At 36.0% G+C, this 20,754-nt stretch overlaps 2 protein-coding genes across 6 annotated transcripts in view; both read right to left on the bottom strand.

Moving 5' to 3' along the window:
* The window catches only part of IPO11 (importin 11), an 85,075-nt gene that overhangs the window by 12,978 nt on the left and 51,343 nt on the right, over nucleotides 1–20,754 (bottom strand). For 2 of the 3 annotated variants that reach the window (XM_027635090.1, XM_027635089.1), the window contains exon 30: nucleotides 1,589–1,684. In XM_027635090.1, coding sequence (XP_027490891.1) covers nucleotides 1,589–1,684 — 96 coding nt within the window. Of the gene's footprint in view, nucleotides 1–1,588; nucleotides 1,685–19,169; nucleotides 19,279–20,754 lie in introns of those variants that run through there. The other variant, XM_027635091.1, reaches the window with a different exon arrangement.
* Nucleotides 8,203–19,254, bottom strand: LRRC70 (leucine rich repeat containing 70). Of its 3 annotated transcripts, XM_027635096.1 has the most exons (4): nucleotides 12,601–15,402; nucleotides 12,293–12,294; nucleotides 11,574–11,736; nucleotides 8,203–11,064 (listed from the first exon to the last, which is right to left on the bottom strand). In XM_027635096.1, exons 3-4 carry the CDS (start codon nucleotides 11,620–11,622, stop codon nucleotides 9,131–9,133), a joined length of 1,983 nt encoding a protein of 660 aa, XP_027490897.1. In that variant the 5' UTR covers nucleotides 11,623–11,736; nucleotides 12,293–12,294; nucleotides 12,601–15,402; the 3' UTR covers nucleotides 8,203–9,130. The 3 variants fall into 3 exon arrangements, with proteins under 3 accessions (XP_027490897.1, XP_027490898.1, XP_027490896.1); XM_027635097.1 differs by lacking the exons at nucleotides 11,574–11,736; nucleotides 12,293–12,294; nucleotides 12,601–15,402 and adding an exon at nucleotides 19,155–19,254; XM_027635095.1 differs by having other exon boundaries at nucleotides 11,574–15,402.

The raw sequence follows: 20,754 nt of genomic DNA, 5'->3' as shown, positions 1-20,754 counted from the left end.
TTTTACTTTCTGTGCTACAGTAATTGGCTAATATGATAGTCAGTGGAGTACACATTTTCAGTACACTGAACCAGTTCTGGCTTAAATCATGCTTCTCTAACCTGGAGAGCCACAACAGAGCACATAATTTCAGATGCATGCTATCACTTGACTTTCAGATGATGTCAAAATACAATACACAAGTGCCAGAATCTTTCAAACAGCTCATTCAGTACCTGTCAATATAAGTATGTCCTTGGTTCAGTGCAGCTATATTTTATAAAGTAAAAAAAACATCCAGAGTTTGGAAGAGTAGTGACAAGTTCTACAAGCCTTCAGACTTAAAATACAAAATGAATTAGGACATGGTTTTATTTATTTCTCTATGAGAACTCTTTTCAACAAGTGCTGGCAAAGTAATATGTTTAGAAATACAAGCGACTCTGTAATATTGTCTCCAACAGTAAACAAAACACATTGCCAGATATGGTGCACATTCCCAGACTTTGGAGTTACATCTTCTTTACTGAGTTCAGTGGGAAGTACTTTAGCAAGCAATTCTAGGGCACAGTTCAGGCTCGGCATGAGTGTGGACCAGTCTCATGCACACTTGTGTACATACCACCTGTGTTATGCAGAGAAAAACTTAATAGATTGCATCTGGCTGCTCTGTGCCACCTGGGTTCAGCGCCAACCAACGCTCCCTTAAGCAATCAATTAATTAGTTCAGAGTCAGTCTGTTCCATGACCAGGTAATTATCTGAGAGTTAGAAAATGTTCTGAGTCTTAGCATCAGAGCATCCAGTAAATACTGTTATTAGCATATAGTATCTGTAAGAACATCCTGCAGAGCACCTTTTTTTAATGTCTTACAACTCTCAATCAATCTAAAACTCTGTAATCATTACAGAGAAAAAACAACATTAAGATCTCAGTCCAAAAAATATCTTACTATTCACTGGCTTTTTTTATTTTTTTAGCTTTGATTGCCTATCATAGGTAATCTGGGAGTCATTAGGAGATGAATGAGTGGTGCTAGGTTGAAGTGCACTCTAGGCACCCCCAACACCCACCTTCCTGCCAAGCAAACCCTTGCTCCCAGCTCTGGAAACTGTCTTTTGAGAGATGTCCTGTAGCAGCCATGTGTTAAGTGGAACAACTAAAGGGAGAGAACTCTCTTGGTGGGATAGGTTTTCAAGTTCTCTAAGCTGTGAAGTATTGCATACTAGGTACACTCATATGAGGCTGATGTCACACTCAAAGAAACTCTGAGCTACTACCCTATCAACACACAAACTTGTTGTATTGCAATTTTAGATATAACAGTCAAGTAAGCAAAAAGCAAATCTAAGCATATGAACATTTTAAGACATCATTTATTAGATAACTTAGTGAACAATATGAAATTATACCGTCATTTTAAGCCCTCCTTCCCCCACTGCAATTATCTTCTCTCAAGACCAAAAATTTCCTGTCTTACTAAAACATTCACTCTTGAGAAAATAGAACTATTACAAGCATGTCTTAACTGCCTACAGATCTTTTCAAATCAAAACACTTCATATAAAACAGTACTGCCACTGTTAAAAAAATTAGATTTTCCACTTACTCTTTGTATGTTCCTGTTTCAGAATCTTCAGTCATAACATCATGTAGTCCTTCCACTGAAATGTTGATGATACCACAAAATTTATCTTGGATAACACTGTAAAAGACCAAAATTTATCTTGGATAACACTGTTAAAGACCAAAATTTATCTTGGATAACACTGTAAAAGACCAAAATTTATCTTGGATAACATTGGAAAAGAACAGGAAAATTACTTAGCTAAAGGAACTACACGTGAAATTTGCTCAATAACTGTAGAACACATTTACCAAGAGGTATTTTCTCTGCTTACTGCTTAGCTGAGCATGCTATCACACAATTAATTCAGTATTTTTTTAATTACAAAATGGCTTCAAAATATGTAAGAAACATTCTTAAATATAATAAAACCTGATGTGCCACTGTTGAAAACTTAGAAATAATTGTAAATTAATAAAAGAAAATACACATTAGCATAGGAGTCAAGAACTGAGTGAGAAGGGCATGCCCCTGCTATCAGGAAGATCAGGAGTACTGGCTTCTACTCCCAACACCATTTCTGGCATCACTATTCAATGCATAAACCTACACACAAATCCTTGAGCAGTGGCAGCTTGTAAAAATGGTATATTCCCTTACTTACGTGTGTTTCTTCACCCTACTAGGCAGCTGACTCCCCAGAAAGGGTGTAAAATCCCTGCAGCCAGTTCTGTGCGAATGTCACTTCCCTGACTGTAGAGAAAGGTGTGGTAGGATTTCTCTGCCTGAACATGGGCGCTTCCTGCCATTTGAAATACCAGGCTATTAACACAAATGCAAAGGGTTGGTAGATATTACTCAGGACTTGAGCACCTTTACCCAGTGTGACCTGAAGGCCAGATTAGATACTCCCATAATGCCCAAAATTACACTAAACACGTCTACACTTGCCCCTGCCTTGAGAATTGATTTGTCTGTAGGGCAGGGGCATCAAAACATGATCTTCCCAGGATGGATAAAGCAGGTGCCACCAACTCCTAGTTAATGGAAAGTAGCTAACTTCTGCTTTCACTCAATTTACTGCTACTGTGGATCTAATGTCAGAGATGTGGGATTGGGGGAGCTTGGTGCCTGGATTCCTACTCTGTGACGGAGTTGAGAAACACTGCAAGTGAAAAGATGTTCATCCTGGGAAAACGGAAAAACTTCCACCTACATACAGCAAAAAAAGAGAAAGGGCCTAACTGGTTATGGTAAACTATAACTCTCTTCCTGGGACTGCCATTGACTGAAGCACTTTATTGCTTCCTGTTTGCAATTTCAGCCTTAATTATCCCCAAAAGATGTTGCTGCCGCCACCACCCAATAGGCAGAAGCAGACACATTCCATTTATTTATGAGCACTGAATACTAAGTTCATGTATTGTAGTTTGATTGTAGCTGATCACAGATGAATCTATTTCTTAATATTTTTTCATTTCCTTTTCTTATTTGGGATGAAAACTGAAGACACAGATAAACTGTAGCCCCTTGTACAATAGTTACTGCATTTGAAAAACTTCTTATCAGACATACAACAAAATTTTACATATATGACTGAGTTTATACAGCAATAGATGCTTTGAAAAAAAGTTTATCAAGTTAGAATACTAAGCACAGAAAATATCTCTTTTATATTTATTTTGATAAAATTACGATTCAACTCACGATCATTTTGTTTCCAATGAATTATTTTTGTTCGCTTTTTTTTATTCAGCTACTGCCAAATGCCAGGATCTGAACTGTATTTTGTATAATCAAACTTGAAACTCCTGAATTCCACAAAATGAAAACTGACACAATTTTCATTATTTGTCAGCTATGTATTTTAAAAAGATACTTTCTCCCTTGCCCAAAAGCTTCCCCATCACATTCAGAACAGCAAAGCACTACACGTGAGAATTCTCTGTGAAGTTCTGCAGACAGCAAGCAAACAGCAAACAAACAGCCTACCCACCTCACAGCACTACTGATAAAGTGAACGCTGCCTACTCAGCAGCCTGCATAACAAGCCCTCAGAGACAGAGCAGATTTCCTCACAGAGTAAAAGGTTCCTTCCTACCTACACACCTCCCATTAAAACTCTTCTGCCTCATCCTTTTGTTTGAAACGCATCTCTAGGAAAATGCCATTTATGTGATTAACATTTTCCAACACAAAAAGGGTAACGGCTATCCTCAGATTTATGACAATAGAGGACAAAGGGCATTCAAGTGAGGACAACTGTGAACACTTTGCACCCTGGAAAAGTAAACTATGCCCTGTTCATACACACTATTTAAATTATAATACAGGTTGCTGTACACTACCTGTATTACTTCTTCCTTCCAAGCTTCATGAATCATAGAATGGTTTGGGTTGGAAGGGACCTTAAAGATCATCTAGTTCCAACTCACCTTCCACTAGACCAAGTTGCTCAAAGCCCCATCCAACATGGTCTTGAACAATTCCAGGGATGGGGCATCCACAACTGCTCTGAGCAACCTGTGCCTGTGTCTCCCCACTCTCACAGTAAAGAATTTCTTCCTAACATCTAATCTAAACCGACTCTCAGTTTGAAACCATTCTCCTTTGTTCTGTTAGTACAGTTCCTAATGAAGAGTCCCTCTCTGGTTTCCCTGTAGGCCCCCTTCAGATACTGAAAGGTTGCTATGAGGTGTCCATGCAACCTTCTCCAGGCTGAACAGCCCCAGCTTTCTCAGCCCGTCTTCGTAGGGAAGCTGCTCCAGTTTTCTTACCAACTTCATGGCCCTGCTCTGGACTTGCTCCAACAGTTCCATATCCTTATTATGTTTGCGTGGGGTCTCATGAGATCAGAGTAGAGGGAGAATCACCTCCCTTGACCTGCTGACCACACTGCTTTTGATGCAGGCCACGATTTTGTTGGTTTTCTGTGCTGCAAGCACACACTTCCTGCTCATGTTGAGTTTTTCATCAACCTTTACCCCCAAGTCCTTCTCTGCAGGGCTACTCTCAATCCTTCTTCAACCAACTTGATGAAGAATCCCTAGCTGCCAAGAAAATTTTATACTGGGAGAAGAAAAAAAAGGTTTTTAACTCAATGAAGGCACAGTCTTTTGATCAGCTGCAGGGCTAATTATGGTCAACATATTCAGGGAGGTTACTTTAATTATCCAACATGTAAATAAATACTGTAGGCATAGTGGTCATTAACTCCATGAGTTTTTTCCATGCTTGCAGATTGGCAGAAGGAGCACACAGGGAAGCCCATTTCAGTAAACTGTGTTCCCAAGGATCTATGAAAGTTCCAGAATAAATAGAGTATAGTGGTTGAAGACCCAAAAGACTGTCTTTGATAATTGGCCTTGAAAGGACATAAAGAAATCACTAATTTCTTTACTTGGAAAGTAAAGAAATGGCACACATGAGAAATTATACTTTACTTCTTATTTTAGTAAAGGTTCATGAGAATTTTTCTTTTTTGAGAAAAACAAAGCTAAAGAATGTACAAGACCTTTCAAAATAAGGTAATTTGCCTTATCTTTACTATAAGTAAAGATAACACCTTCTCTTTTCTTCCCTTCCTTCTTTTTTTCCTTTACATGGGGCATGCATTTTCTTTCTACCAAAGACTCACTGAGATGTTTACCTAGTATGAAACCATTAAACAATGGAACTATTTTTAGAATACAAGATACATGCTGGTGAAAAATAAAGATAGCAAAGACTAATGCTTTAAAAAAACAAACCTCAGTTAAAGTTCAGCAGCAATATAAAATGCATCAGGCCTTATTTTCATAGATGACAAAGCAAGCCAAGCAACTCAGTGTAGTACCTTTTCAAAGAGACTAAAATTAGCCTGCTTGTTTCAAGAAACACATTAAAAAGTCATACGAGTAGATACAGAAAAGACAGAGACACTGTTTTTAGATGAAATTTCAAAACAGAGCAGTTAATACTGTCCATACTAAAATCTTATACCTTAAGGATGGAACCGTTTAAGCAGTTTCCCCCTTGAATTGCATATAATTGAGATCATCAATGAAACAAACATCATCATCAAGTTATACCTGGTTTTATATCAACCTAGTCTTCCTAAGTAATTAGGACAAAACCTCATTTGGTATGCAGCAAAAATAAATGGCCCACAATCAGGACTTAAAGCACTCCAGAACCCAGTTTCAGAGATATAATGAATACATTATTTTTTTAATTACAGAAAGGATATTTTATGCTGCCTGTTAATATAATGCACCTTGCCTATAATGAAAATAAAATTTACCATTTAGGGCAGTGTCTACCTGAATAATCTCAAACCTTTTATTTCAAAGTTTGCATAATTTTTTAGATAAAAGAATAAAAGCTTTGCAAAGGAAAAACCAGACCACATCTGTTCTGGAAAAAAGTTTTCATTTTTTCTCATTCTGTTTATAATTTCTAATACACTCAGCTCTGTATTCAACTTTTTTATTATTCTGAGGTTTTATGTAAAAATTCACAATTTTTATTTCAATTACACAGACAAATACTGTAGATAAAGCTTTATCATCAGCTTAAAACATATGTCATGATGGAATTTAGTGGTGTTTAAATAAAATGGACCCCATGTCTCCTATGCATCTCCCTCAGAAAGGAAAAAAAAATTCTGTATGGGAAAACATACTTTTTTAGAGATTAAAAGAAAAACAACATAATTTCTGCTTTTCTATATTCACCAGGGGAAGCAATAAACAGTTTAATTTCATATCTTTACTAGTGTACGGATTTGAGAAAGATTAATTAATTCTTTATTCCTACCTCATTAGCTAAGGAAAGAAGTAGAGAGGGACGAACGGAGATTACTTTGCACATACTGTGAGCAACATAAATTATTAGTACACCACACCCCCCCTTAGGAGCTGCACAGTACTAGGAGCTCCAACAGCAATAAAGTAGCAGCTAAGACAACATTTCCAGGGGAGCCCTATGACTCACGAACATGATCTCCATGAAACACCATTTTGTTTCATGGGTGCAGATTCACCTAATATAGCTCAACTAAGTCTTCTAATGTATTCTCTAATGATTTTAACAGACATATGAACCACATGTGTACATGAAAGGATCTGTTTCCTGGTGTGAACATTTAAATACAAAAGATACTAACTGCAAAAGAAAGGCATTTCCCTCACAATTGCATAATGAATTTCTTAGTTCCTTGTTAGTCTAATCCCTGTGTTGCCAAACTGGATTTTAGAGGATTTCTCCACTAGAAAGGCTGGCTTCCAACTGCTCCAACTCCCTGCTTGCACAAACAGCTGTGACAGCACTGGTTTCCTTTCATACTCCATCGCTACAGATGGTGAGACTCATATCTGGCAAACAACTCCTAAAGCAGCTTGTCAGTGAAAAGGATGCACCTTCAGAGGCAATCTCTGGTGGTTTTCTGCAGAGAGCAGCTGTGGACAACAGAGTCTAAAATAACAGCGCTGCTCCCTGCCAGATTTCCTTGAGAATTAGGTATGATCAGTCTCAATCTTTTCCCACTCCCAAAACTCCTCTGTAACCAAGGCATGGAAGCATTTCTAGCAAGGAAAACCTAACTAGTTTCCACCAAATTTCAAGTCCATTATTTCTGAAGACATCTATATAAAACTGAAAATTTAGAAATACAGGACACAAAACTGCTGAATTTACGACTGTGCAACTGTGAACCTACTACTCACCAGTTGTGCAGCTGTTCCTAAATGAAAACAAATTTAATATTTATCACAAGGAATTATGTAGGAGAGACAGAACGTAACAAAAACGGATTAAAAAGGAAGGGACTGAAGTGGATTAGTCCCTGAAAAAAAACCCAATATAAATTACAGCCAGTGTTTTCCCTGCTTAAAAGCGTTTGTCCATTACACCTAACATCTGATCTACAAGTAGAAAATTATTTTCTCTACTTAAGCAACCCAAAACAGTTTAAACTTTTGTTCAAGTAGTTGAATTGAGTGTTCCTTATAAGTATTTGATCTATTACAGTAAACTTGATTTGATACAGTAAATTACAGTAAAATACAGTATTACAATATATTAACCTGGTATTTCATTACATTCAATTGAGACACATAACAAGCAACAGTGAAGACACATCTGCACATTCACACCCTCTCAGTGCAGTCAAGGTTTATATACTTTCTGTATTTTCACTCCTGGAAAAGAACTGCAGACGGACAAACACAATAACAGGAAGCTGCACAACCCAGCCAAGCACATGAGTTACACCAGCAGGAAGCAGGCGGGATAGAAGAAGAACCCTCAGGGCAGCTCTAGCTCATCTAGAATGCCAGAGTCTCCAGGCTGGAGCCTGGAAGAGTAACATACCTCTACACAGTTTATATCGACACCATGGAGGAGAGACTATCAAAGCATTGTTCCCCACTTTTCCTTGAATGAAGTGATTTAACTGTAAACTGTGTAACTTAAAAGCCACATAGTTGGACTCTCTAAAGCATAGGCCTGTAGAAGACAAACAGTATCTACAAAAGTCCTATTAGTTGAAAATAAAGCTACCGTACAGTAGACATAACCTGATAATATCAGAACATCAATATTTGAAATAGAAAAAAAGTGTTAAAATCAGTGAAAATTAAATAGGAAAATATACGTATTTTTAAGATGAAGCCTTCACTAGGACCATGTATTTTGACCTGACACTTCCAAAAATGTAAATAAATTAGCAATTAATTTAGCATCATGTATTTACAGTGTAGCGTATTTCTTCAATTTGTACCTCTTATCTAGCCAAAAAGTCCCTCAAACTATTACTACATAGATGACAAAGTATCTTTTATTGAAAGTAATTAACCAGTTCTATAACCTTAGACATAATAAACTTGTTCAATTTTTCAATTCAAGAGAAACTTGGGTTCCCTTAACTCCAGTTTGGGGTATTTAGTAAAATAATACAGATACACACTAACAAAAAAGTCACTTTAATATATTTATTACACAGACTGAATACACAATTTTGTATGTTAAAATATGTTATAGGTATTAATAAAATTTGTCTAGTTTTAAATTATTCTCTTCCTCGAGAGTTGGAACATTCCAGTAGTAAATATGCTCACTTTTTTTCCCACTGTGCTTATTAATAGGAGGCAGGGTAAAAACTGCATTACATACATAAAGCACTATTTATTTTCTCATTCCCCAAGACTCTTTAGCTTTGTGATCCTACTAAGAACTGATGTTTTGCTTGCTTCAAGCTTGAAGTTAGCTATGGAATTTCTGTAGGAACATACTAAGTATTGCAAATTAAATTAAATAAAAATGTACTTTATACTGCATGTATACTTCACCTTTAGGTAAAAGATTCCTAAAAACAGGGACAGAGGATTATAAACTTATGTGTCAGATTAAAATGACACATAATAAAATAATAAATTTCAAAACATTCAGGAAGCAAAAAAAAATGCAGAACTCAAATTGTGCCATTTTCCACAATCATATCAAGCAGTTGCTTTTAATCAGTGAAGGTATTTTTAAAAAATTGAGTTCTTGATTTCTTGACCTTTCATATCACAGTAAAGTTAACACCAAATAAACTGAGATAAATTACAATGCTGAATGTTCAAACAGTATTACCTGTGCCTGACTTTCTGATGCTGTTCGTTTGAGTAGCCTAATTTGGTCCAGTTCTGAATGTACCACTGATTTCTGAGTTAGAGACTGCACTGGGTCAGTTATGTTATATCTGCCAGGCTGATAAAAGCCATAATATTCTATTCTCTTTTCCCCTGAATTTTCCAGCACCTTTAGTTTCTGCCTAAACTGAATAATTTTACAAGTTAAGAACAGGATTACAGCACAAGCCAGAATGAAAAAGGCTAATAAAATGTCAAAAGCCTGATTCAGCTTTTCAACCTTTTGTGCACAAATCAGGGATGTTTTTAATGACACAGGAGCAACATCTTTCGGAAATAAATCTTGTTCTTCTACAGTTCTGTTAGTAGATATAATCTGTGTGGGAATTTGCACTGGTAATGTTGATAATACTGTAGTTGCCTGTGATGGAATTTCAACAGCATTTCCTTCATAGGGCAAAGGGGTAGCTAATGTAGCTGTAGTTCCTTCCCAGAAAGCAACATATTTAGTTTCTGCATTGACAAACTGCTCAAGTTTCTGACTCTTTCCTTTTTGCCACGCCATCAGCAACATGGTAGCGCTGTGATGGACACCCACAGATCCCAGACTCCAAGCAGTCTCTGGGCTGGCAGTAGGGCTAATGCAGTTTGAAAACCAAGTCCCCTTAATGTAATGCAAAGGTCTACCACGCATACTCTGCGGATTCTGACAATGAATTCTTACAGAAATGGGAGACAATGCCAGCCAATTAAGTAACCGAAGCATTTTGCAGCTGCAGTTCCAAGGATTAGAATTTACCTGTAGGTGAGTTAGAGATACTAAAGGCTTGAGCACTTCAGGTTGTAACTCTGTAATATTATTAAATGCTAAACTGAGTATTTTAAGTGACTGTCCCATTTTTTCAAAGGTACCATCACCAATACTGGCTATTTTATTTCTGTCTAGCTGCAGATACATTAAATTGTTTAATACAGTAAAAGTGCTGGAATTTATATTTTCTAAATCATTATAACTTAAGATTAACTGGCTAAGGTTGTTTAATCCAAAAAATCCATTTACAGCAATACATTTTAGCCTGACATTTTTCAAAGACAGATATCTAAGCTTATTAAGTCCTTTAAATGCAAAAGACTGTATTGATCCAATAGGATTGTGAGACAATGAAAGTCTTTCAAGATTTTTGAGCTTTCCAATAGCATTCGATGGCACAAGTTTTAAGCTGTTACCTTCAAGAAACAAATACGCAAGGTTTTCAAGATGATGAAATGCTGAATCTGATATCCATGAAATCTTATTATTGGCTAGGTTTAGTGTTTGGAGACTCATCATACCCAAGAAAGTCCCACTTCCAAGGACACTGAGACGATTTCTTTGAAGTGATAAATATCTAACAGAAAAAAGATCACTAAATAATCCTCTGGGAAGAAAAGCTATTTGATTATTCTGAAGGTATAAACAATGAAGATTGGAAAGGCCTTCAAAGATTCCTGGATCCAGGCGTTTAATATTATTGTTATTGAGATGCAAGTGGCACAGTTTGGGGAGCTCCACAAAAGCTTTTGGGTGTACATACAGAATACTGGAGTTATCCATGTGGAGTGCAGCAAGCTTCTGAAACCCTCTTAGTTCATTCGGAGTCACACGTGATATATTATTTCCACTGAGGTACACAAGAATTGTCGTTTTTGGTAAGTTCCAAGGGATGCTCGAAAGCCCTGCATTACAACAGCTAACTTGTCTCCCTGTGCAGAGCTGACAAGCAGATGGACAGCCAAAAGCCTCCTTCTGAAGCAGCAACAAAAAAACCCAGTTAAGTATATACAGGAATGCTCCTGGGCAGGGTGGAGAACTTTGCAGAACACACATATCCCTGTCATTGGCCTTCTTACTCATCTCTGACTTCGCTAGTAGAGATAAAAAAAAGTACATGAATATCATTAATTCAAATATATTAACTGTATAAATATTAATTATTATTAAGTAATTAAATCTATGTGTACAGTCTTTAAAATATTACCAGTCTCAAGACTGGTATTTTACACATTGTCCTTTCATGACAAACAAGGAGTTTAAAACTTAAACTTACTAAGTCTGAAAAAAATTTCACTACACTGAAAAAAATTTCAAAGTAAATGAACAATTAAATAAATGTACTGCCAACCTAGCCAGAAAACATTTAATTGATTGCAGCATAAAAGCATCTAGGCTGCCAAAATAAGAGCTTCTATTAAATTAAAAATACTATTTATTAACTACTTTTTATAATCAGAAATGACTAAGAAATGTTTTAAAAGCATTCAAATAGAAATGCTGACTGTAAACAAGTTTCCTTTCACTAGTAGCTCATTTATAATTTAAATTTTGTCTTTATAAAGCTCAGTTACAGTCAAAACAGATATAAACAATTCCTTACCCCAAATCTGAAATTCATTATTTCCATTATTTTGCCGTTTGCAGTTCATTGTAGTATAAGCTGATTGACTGTACTCATCTGTGAAACCTTTGTAAAGGCGTTATTGCTGCATACTGTATCACTCACATTTTGACCCAGGACTTGCAACAGTTTGCTCAGGAAACTAAGAAAGAAGTGCTTAAAGTCAGGTTGTCATGGATACAGGAAACCATGGGACAGGAAGCCATTTTATCTGTGCTTCAGAAGTATTGTTGGAAAGGAAATCTTAATGATTTTTTTTCTAGAAAACCAAGAACTATCTTAGTATGTAACTGCTGCTTTTTGTTTTGTACTAATTTTTAATTTACTGATTTAACTAGGAGAGCTCAAAAGAGTTTTATCTTAGTCAGGTATAACTTTCAGAATAAAGCATAATTATTTGTTAACAGCACTATTGCATTACCTGTAACTTTTTTATCTTTTAGCCAAAATCTGAATTTTTTTTTTAAATCAACAGCAACACTTACACTGTTCCACTGTTCTCTATCTCTCTACAGAGCCAAATTACATCCATCACGCACATGCACACACATTCCAGTGGCCCAGCCAAGAGGGAGAAGTCGACAGTCTGGAGGGAACAGCCCCAGTGCCCCCCTACTCTGGCAAGGCACAGCCTGCCAGCAATTCCAGGAAACCAGGAAATCTTAGAGATGGGAACCACATGATGTGGTGCTAAAAACTGCTATGTATTTCAGACTTGACCCAAGCACTTTGTTAAATCTCATTTTGGGTCACCATTTTTAAAGCAATTTATCCACAAAGGACTATGGTTCTGAGAGCCACACCTTTGGTCCACAACTTTTGTTTCCTGCAGTGTCCCTTGTGCAGATAAACACCTAGTGCAAACATGGGCCATAAATATCCCCCTTGCCTGAGGACTGGAGATTACATCCTCAGTTTATCCATCACGGCATCAAAATACTTGTGAAATCCAGTCACATCATCAAAGCAGGAAAGCAGAGATTAAGTCCACAAATAGCAATGTAACTAAATCCACGAATTTACTGCAACAAGATCTTCTGTTCAGCAAAACAAAGAGGACAAAGCCCATTAGTAGCCATAGCCTAGGAAGAGGTACAACAGCAGGAGAATAAAGTCAGTTCAGCTACAATGATCTCACACAGGAATCATGAGTAGACCTAAAGGGTGAAATATAACCCAAATGTCTTTGGCTATATAATCCAAGCTGAAATGCATGAAACACATGAGAAAAGGAAACTGAACACACAAGAACATGCTTTTGAAGAAGTTTTCTTCCAAATATCTTATCTAAAATAAGAAACCAGTACGACCAGTAAAATCGGTCCATGGGCCATTTTAGGCAAAGCCTGTATCAGTTACAACACAGAATTAGATCTGCATTTGGCTCTTTTTTCCCTGAGACCAATAAATAAATAGGAAACTAACTGTTCTTTAGATTTAACTATTTACTTTCACACTTTAATTTTTTCACATATTTAACATGATTGTTGATTTAAAGACTCTCCAAGCTGACCCTGCTGAAATCCCAAATCTTCGTTCGCAAAGCCCAGCCATGATGATTTAAAGTAAAATAAAATGGCATGTCATCTGCTTAAAGGGAAAGCACTACATAGTTTTGACTGTTCACAGGAAGACTGGTGAATTATCCTGGATATGGAGGACAGAACACTACGAGTAATTGAAAAAGATTAACCAGACCAAATACAGCCACATGAGGGGAAAGTCACAGATTGACCAAAAATGAAAAGTGACTTCAAAGAGCAAATTATCTTCTACCTAAGACAGGTAGGGAGGCTTCACTACCTATAGTTTATTTATGTTGATATTTATATTTTAGAATAAAAATATTTCTTCCAAGATGTGCTATGTGAAACAACCCCTTAAGGCTCAGGGAAGTAAGCCAAATTTTAAAAAAAAAGTTTTACAAGGCAAAACTTAATAGATCTCACTTTTTGCAAAATGTCAGAAGCAACATATGTTGAAAACTAAGGGAACTGATGAAGCTCTACAGGGTATCAGATAGCATAAAAATTTAGAGAAACTAGTAGAGTAGTGGCCAGATAAATTACACCATTTTGGGCAAAACCATAAAAAAGACTGGGATACATAGGTAATTTGGATCAATGTTTCTCAAACTGCCTTGTACTTAAACAGTAAAATTCATTACTAATTGAAAACTAAAGAAATAAAGTAGGAAGCCCCAAGCATTTATTTCCAACAAATTCAGGCAGCTCTCATAGTGATATATTTTATTCATTGCAAATTTTGTTCTCTAGTGAGAGACATACTAAGTTTGTACCTGAATACAGCTTTATGTGATAGAAAATTATTTTTGAATCCTCAAGTGAATTTTAACTTAACATGCTAACATTGATAAAGTTACTAATGTCATTGCTTTTTAACATTAAAACCTAGTTCAACAAGGACCCCTTGTCACTACAAGCACGAAGTCTGAGTAACAGCAATTTGTCAAACTGTGCATAAAACAACAGGTCGAAGTAATTGAAAGAAAATACAAGCACTGTACCCAGTTCAGTCTTTCCAAATGTTAGATTAAAGTTAATGTAATTTATGTTAGCATATAAGCTACCATAAAACAGTCATGTGAATCCCTTTTATGTATAGCAGAAAACATGCAACAAGTTCAAAAACAGAGTCTAAAGTCAACTTCTGAAGAGTGCTTTCATTCTCATAAGCACTAGAAAATTATGTTAAAGTTCACAAACAAGGACAATCAATTTTTAGCACTGTAATTACTCCTTTAAGCTTTTAACAGTGAAACTATCTGTTGCTCTCCCACTGTGTAATTTAGCAAGTACCTCCTTGTAGGTCTTCCTTCCTTCTACCTTTATTCTCCACAGGTGTGCTATTATAAAATTTCTTGTTTTGTTTTCAAATACCTACTTCCTTCTGCCCACATTGTCTCCAGATATGACCAAAAATCAAAGTAATTCAGGTCCTAACCTACTGCTTGGGTAGCATACACATCAACATTTAACTAACAGCCAGTAACTAGGCTGTTACTAACTTCTCAGATCCCAAAATTCTTTTTTTTCTATTTATCATCTAGTTCATCTAAACAATTCTGATTGTCTCAAATATTGCAGATTCCCTCTAGTACATTATATTTATTTAAGTAAAAATCTTGATTTGCTGCTTTAGTTACTGAAAATTTCTCTGTTCCACAGAGTGAAAAATACAGAATTATTTTTCCCACTGAGGAAAAGGAAACAAGTTTCCATTCCATAATTCTTATTTGACTTTAGACTCTAGTAAAATAATATGACAGAAAGGTTTTGTGAAACTAAGAGCTGACTTTGAGAAAGTGTTCGAATGAATTTCTTCATTCAGAAAATAAAGTCTTCTATGGAGCAACCAGTAGGTAAATGAACAAAACAGTAATATAAAAACATTGGCCATCAATGAAATCCACAGATGTGATATGCCGGCAATAACTACAGTTATCACTTTAGCCTTTGCTATTCACTGCAATATTTTGTAAACTCTGTTCAAACTATCAAAGCAATAAGAAATGTACTCAATATGAATTTAATTCAAACCAAAAGGCTTGAAGAACACAAAGCACTTTCCCAAATTTCAAGTAGAATAAATAATTCACTTTCTAGAAATTGATTCAAAACTAAATCCAATTGCAAAGCAATACTCAGCCTGCTAGTTTAGGAGACAGGATGGGCATACACTTGGCATTAGCAGCTGGTAGCTTCCAAATATTTAACAAAAAGAGAAAATTTCAACAGTTCCTAAGAACTACTACAGATAATACTCACACACAAAATACAAAAGCTTTGCTTTAAAAATACAAACATTCTTTACACTTAGGCACTTTTTGTAATATCAAAACCTGATGTTCTGTTTTAAACTTTTACTTTCTCACTAAATTGTATGAACATTAAACATTATTTTTCAAGACACTACTTATGTGCAGAAGCTCTTGTAGTGACATGAGTTGTGGTATTCATCACTTTTGGTATCTTACCATAATAGTCTGGTTCTGCTAAAAGAAGTCACAAAAATCTCAGCTACTCTACGGCAGTCTCAAATTTCACAGAGTATAGGGCAGAAAGATAAGCAGATGTACCAAAACAGCTCAAAACAAGTTCAGCTGCAAAACCAGCTGCAAATCTCTTTTTTTTAAACTTTGTTAAAATCCTGTGATTTTTATACATTTTTAATAACATGCTATACTTCAGTCACTACTTATTCAATAACCAATTTGCAAACATGTAAAGCTCACATTACAAAGAGTTTGAAGAAAGCTAGTCAGTCTGTTATCAACTACTACTGTCTTTTATATAATGAAAATGGTCAATTTTAAGGTAAGCTGTATTTAGAAGAGTTTTAGGAAAGATTTCTGAAATTCTTTATACAGGTCACAAACAAAACAAGATAGCAGCAGCAACCGAACCCTTATGACTTCAGTTTGTTCTCTGCAGCAGTTCAGCTCAATTAGTGACATAATTCCTTGCCGTCACTTGGTATATTTTTCCTTGAAATCAAGGTTTATGGGTCTTAGGGGAAAAGATAATATGTACGGGACCAGTCCATACTACCAATCAGGTGCAGGAGGAAAATTACAGATATTGAGAACAAGAAAAGTTTAATGAGTGCATCCTTTTGCCAATGCTGTAACGGGACATGCAATTAAGGAAGTGGCAGTACTCCATGTAACCTTCGGAATTATGCAGTCTCTGATAGTTAAACTACGACCAAAGTCACATTTTTCACACTTATCATTAAAACTGCACTGTTACCTGTCAGGCAAGCTAAACAAATCCAAGGCCAAACACTGATGACAACTGCAAAATCATAATTTAAAGAGCTCCTTTAAATGCTAATAGTCTATTAAAGGTGTGGGTGAGCACACCTTTGACTAGAGGGATTAAAAAAATGGAGGGGAAAACAGGGAAATGGCTCCTGAGTATCATTTCTATAAAGAAAGGAGGATGTACAAGTAGTTACGTAAGGAATTCTGACTTTATAAATGAGGGCATAACTACCCTGAGGAGAACAAGACATTTTATTAGGCACTTTCTTGTCATTTCCTAACATTACATATAGACGACTTCTTGAGAGGAAAATTAAAATTTCTAAGTAATTTTAACAAATGACAGAAGCAAAACTTCTATAATAACCTAATGAAGATTTATAATTACATACTGTAAGTACTTATACTCACAAAATGCCAATTATCTAATTGACAGAACTCATTCTGGCTGACATTTCAGACTTGACGTACAGTGAGAAAAAGCAGACATTCATTTACACAATGATTAGAAATGAGCAGAGAAACCTGGAAAACCTCTTAACCCTTTCCTCACAATAGATAAGCATATTTGACTTAGGGGGGCAAAATTAAAACTGCCACTACTCATGTACTACAAATCAAAATGAAGAAAGAAGAGAAATTAAAATACTTCATATTTCAAGTTCAGCAAAGTCTCCTCTACTGTAGAGTGGCTCCACTAGAGGTTCCACTCTACAGTGGTAAGACCACCAAAAATGAGCCTGTCCTCAAGGACCAAAATTAGTGGACTGTTTTGGAAAGCACTTACTTGGAGTAAAAGCAAACTTGGCAGCCTCCCATTCAAGAATGACAGACATAGCACAAATAACATTCACTTGCAAAAGGAGAGTGCTTAGCTTTCAAGATAGTGTCAAATGCTACCTGTGTTATGGTTAGGTACCACGCCAAACTCTGCTAATCACTGACATTATAATCTTCCCATATTCTGTTTTCCACTTCCATACTAGAGAATAAATATTCCTATCACTCTTAAGCATCTTTCAGTATGGTTCATGTTCTACTAAAATACACAGAGAACAATTATAGGAATAAAAAAGAAAACTACTTTGCTAAATAAATCATTAAAAGCTTTCAATAGCACAAGGAATGACATTCCAAAACACTGTAATGTTGACATTATACAAAGTGACAGAAATGCAGCAAGCAAACCGATTACTTCCATATGTATCTATCTGTACGAGAAAGGGACACGGTACAATTTTAGCCAGTTTGGTCTCAGGAAATTCAAAGAATGTTGAAGATGTGTATGTCAAAATGTAGAACCCTACATAGTGGTGGGGGTCCACACCTTTTCCACTAAATAAGAAGTACACTACTACTCCTGATTATGTTCAGTGGGCACTACTTTAGGAATCACAGGAATATCTAATAAAACTCAACTACATCTTGAAGAGTACTCTTGAAGCTGTAGGTTCACAAACAAGCCATTCAGACTGTAGACAAGCTGGAATAGGACTGAACTAGACAGGAAATCACAACATTTGTTATTTTACTCACCCGGGTTGCTGTCATCTCTCACGTCTCACACTGTAGCTCAGATACAACTGTCCTCCATAAAACTGAACTTGAGAGACACTGCAACTCCACAAGTGCATCCTAAGTCCTTACTGCCTAAATCTTGTTACTGGACCCTACTGCTATATACAGCAGGTTAAAGACAAAGGTCTTAAACTTATTTTATGAAGAGCTTTTAATAAATGAATTAAAATGCATGTGGACAGATATGAGTGACAGGAAGCAAGAAGACAAAGCACAGAAAATAATGCTGATGCATGTATCTATAAGACACAAAAATTGCTAACATTGATTGAGTAGACTTGGATAGCAAATGCAGATAATTATATAGTGTTTAAATTTATGCAAAATCCCTAAGTAATACCAGGAAATTACTGCTATGTGAAAAGGTGCTGCAAGAACTAATCAGGAAAGCAGCATTGTTCTTTTTTTAATATGAACTTCTAAACACTAACATGATGTGCAGCTGTAGGAAGATAAACAGGATGCTAGATGGAAGGACTATATACACACCAGACTAAAATGAAACACTGTTGATAACAAAAACATGTATCTCTGTATCACCGGATTATATCACCTAGACAAGAAAGTTACAGTATGGCTAATAAATTGTCACCTGCTTAGTCCAACTAAATGGCCCAAGAACCACTGTGAACAACTGCTGTGCAGTGAATCCCGTCTTATCTGCTCTAAAATCCTCCACTCACGATACTGTCAAAGGTGCTGTGTTTGAAACAGGAAATTATTTGGCATACTGGTTTTAAGTGAATAAAGACGAAAGTTTTATCTTCCCCTAAAATGCAGAAAGTTCGAGGTCCACATATGTATAATTATAAACATGATCACTAATTAGAGAAGTGCCTAAAAGCAATGAAGTAATACTATAGAGTTTAGAGGGAGAATAAAAAAGGTCGCTGTTTAATACTTTCCACAACATTTTATCCATAAAACAACTCAGATGGAAGGATGACAATACGTGCTATCTTCATTTTTCCCCAGTACTTTTGTCTACTCCCTCCCATTCCTCTCTAAAATAAACTGATGCTTCGCCTGTAAGTTAGAGGAAGCAACTGGCAAAAGGAAAAAAATCCTCAAACAGTGCTAGACACAGCACAGATGCCTGTTTCCCTTACAGTAGAATCTTGAAAATCTGAGCTTACTACTGGTACCAACCCTGACCATCATACAGCAGCAAGATGAAGCAAGAATCTCACCCTCACCTTGGCCTTCCGAGACAGCCTATCAGCCATTCTCAGAAGGCAAAGTTCTGTTCTGTCTCTGCAGTTAAGAAATCTTGAAATTACTTTGGCTATCCAAAGCAATATCTAATCAGGAATCTGGTTACTGAGGCATTCCAAAAGGAAAAAATTGCTTTAGTTTTTTTGAAAACATTGTTTATATTAAACAAAACATTTTGTTTAAACACTATATTATATTTAGAACGTTTTTGCTTTAACTCTGCAAATGGACTTACAGAAGAAGCTTGCTTTTCAAAACTTGCTTTTAACAGAAGTTTCAGATGTAGGATGCAGCAAGCATGTGTAATATAATCTCTGTGATGTGGCAAAACCAGAGTGACTCACACTATTCTAGTAAAAGAAACAATCACTTGACAGAATCAGTTTCACACATTGTCTGAAGGTATGTTTAGCAGTCTATCAACTGCATAAGTGAAATTTTCATAGTTTTGACATAAACATGTCCACTAAAGAGAGGCTTTTTATTTGAGAAGCAGCTTACTTAAATGATTTGAGTATCTGAAAAATAAAGCTGTCATGTGCAAAAAGTTTTATTATGTTAAGGACTGTCAGAAACAATTGGCTTTTACAGCAGGAAATCTGGAGCACTTGAAAGTAGTTCAAAATAACATGGTTATCTAAAGAAATTCCTTTTTTCCTTCCTCCCTTTAAAAGAAACTTCACAGGAAGACAGACGTAGTTCAGCATCTTAAATTTTAGCTAAAACCTCTTTAAAGACATTTCCAATATACTCATAAGCAACATAACATTGTCACATTTAATGGGAAAAAAGCCCCTTTCTTATAAAGCAGCTGCTTGATTCAGCTTCAGCTACATGGTTATCCTGCTGATCTAGGACAAAAAAGGGAAGCGTCTGTACATATTAAAAACAATGAAGTTTTTAAGTTTTACACATTAAGAGTTCCCTGATTTTTTTTAGGTAGAGACTACATATTATACAGCTTTATAGATATTAACATAGCTTTAGGATTTGTGAGCAACATCTAAATTCCCAATGGACAATACTTGAGACTTTTCAGGAAATCCAGCAGACTAAACGTAAACTCATGCAGTCTTGTCTTCCTGAGTGTCAAACAGATAAGAGTAATCTGAAGGTAACTGTGGACTGAACTCTCACCTAAACATGTTATACATGAATTCTAGTAGTGACAAGTTAGGAATCAGTGTAACACTATTCAGCATTTTCATTTAAAACTTTCATTTTGTATGTATATTCAGCAATGACGATGGGTACTGAAAGGACAATCGTAAAAGCTTCTTGCTATAGAAATCTATAGCGCAAAAACTATTTCACAGTCTTTCACAGCAACTCTTCCATTAAATGTTAAAAAGGGGAAAACCAGGATGAAAGCTCAGGTCACCTACAACAGGAAAGAAAACTGACTATTGTTCTCTGTAAGGGACACCCAAATACTAACATGCCAACTAAATCAACTACTTAACCATAGAGGAGAGAAGTAGATAGTTTAATGTTAATATGAGAATGGACAATAAAATCTGCAGTGCTGGTTTCTCCCTTTTACTAAAGCACACTTTCTATGAAATAGAAGAAAGGTTACTA

This window comes from Corapipo altera, unplaced genomic scaffold, assembly GCF_003945725.1.
Source record: "Corapipo altera isolate COAL_440 unplaced genomic scaffold, ASM394572v1 61411, whole genome shotgun sequence".
NCBI lineage: Eukaryota > Metazoa > Chordata > Aves > Passeriformes > Pipridae > Corapipo > Corapipo altera.
The sequence above is the reverse complement of the archived record's forward strand: the minus strand, read 5'-3'. Positions and strand labels throughout refer to the sequence as shown.

Bases quoted from the DNA above. Each gene is read 5' to 3' on its own strand.
- LRRC70 (XM_027635095.1), bottom strand. From the start codon at position 11,622: ATGAACTGCAAACGGCAAAATAATGGAAATAATGAATTTCAGATTTGG. The intron at 11,065-11,573 runs GTAAGGAATTGT...TATCTCTACTAG, and splicing joins TAATGAATTTCAGATTTGGG to CGAAGTCAGAGATGAGTAAG.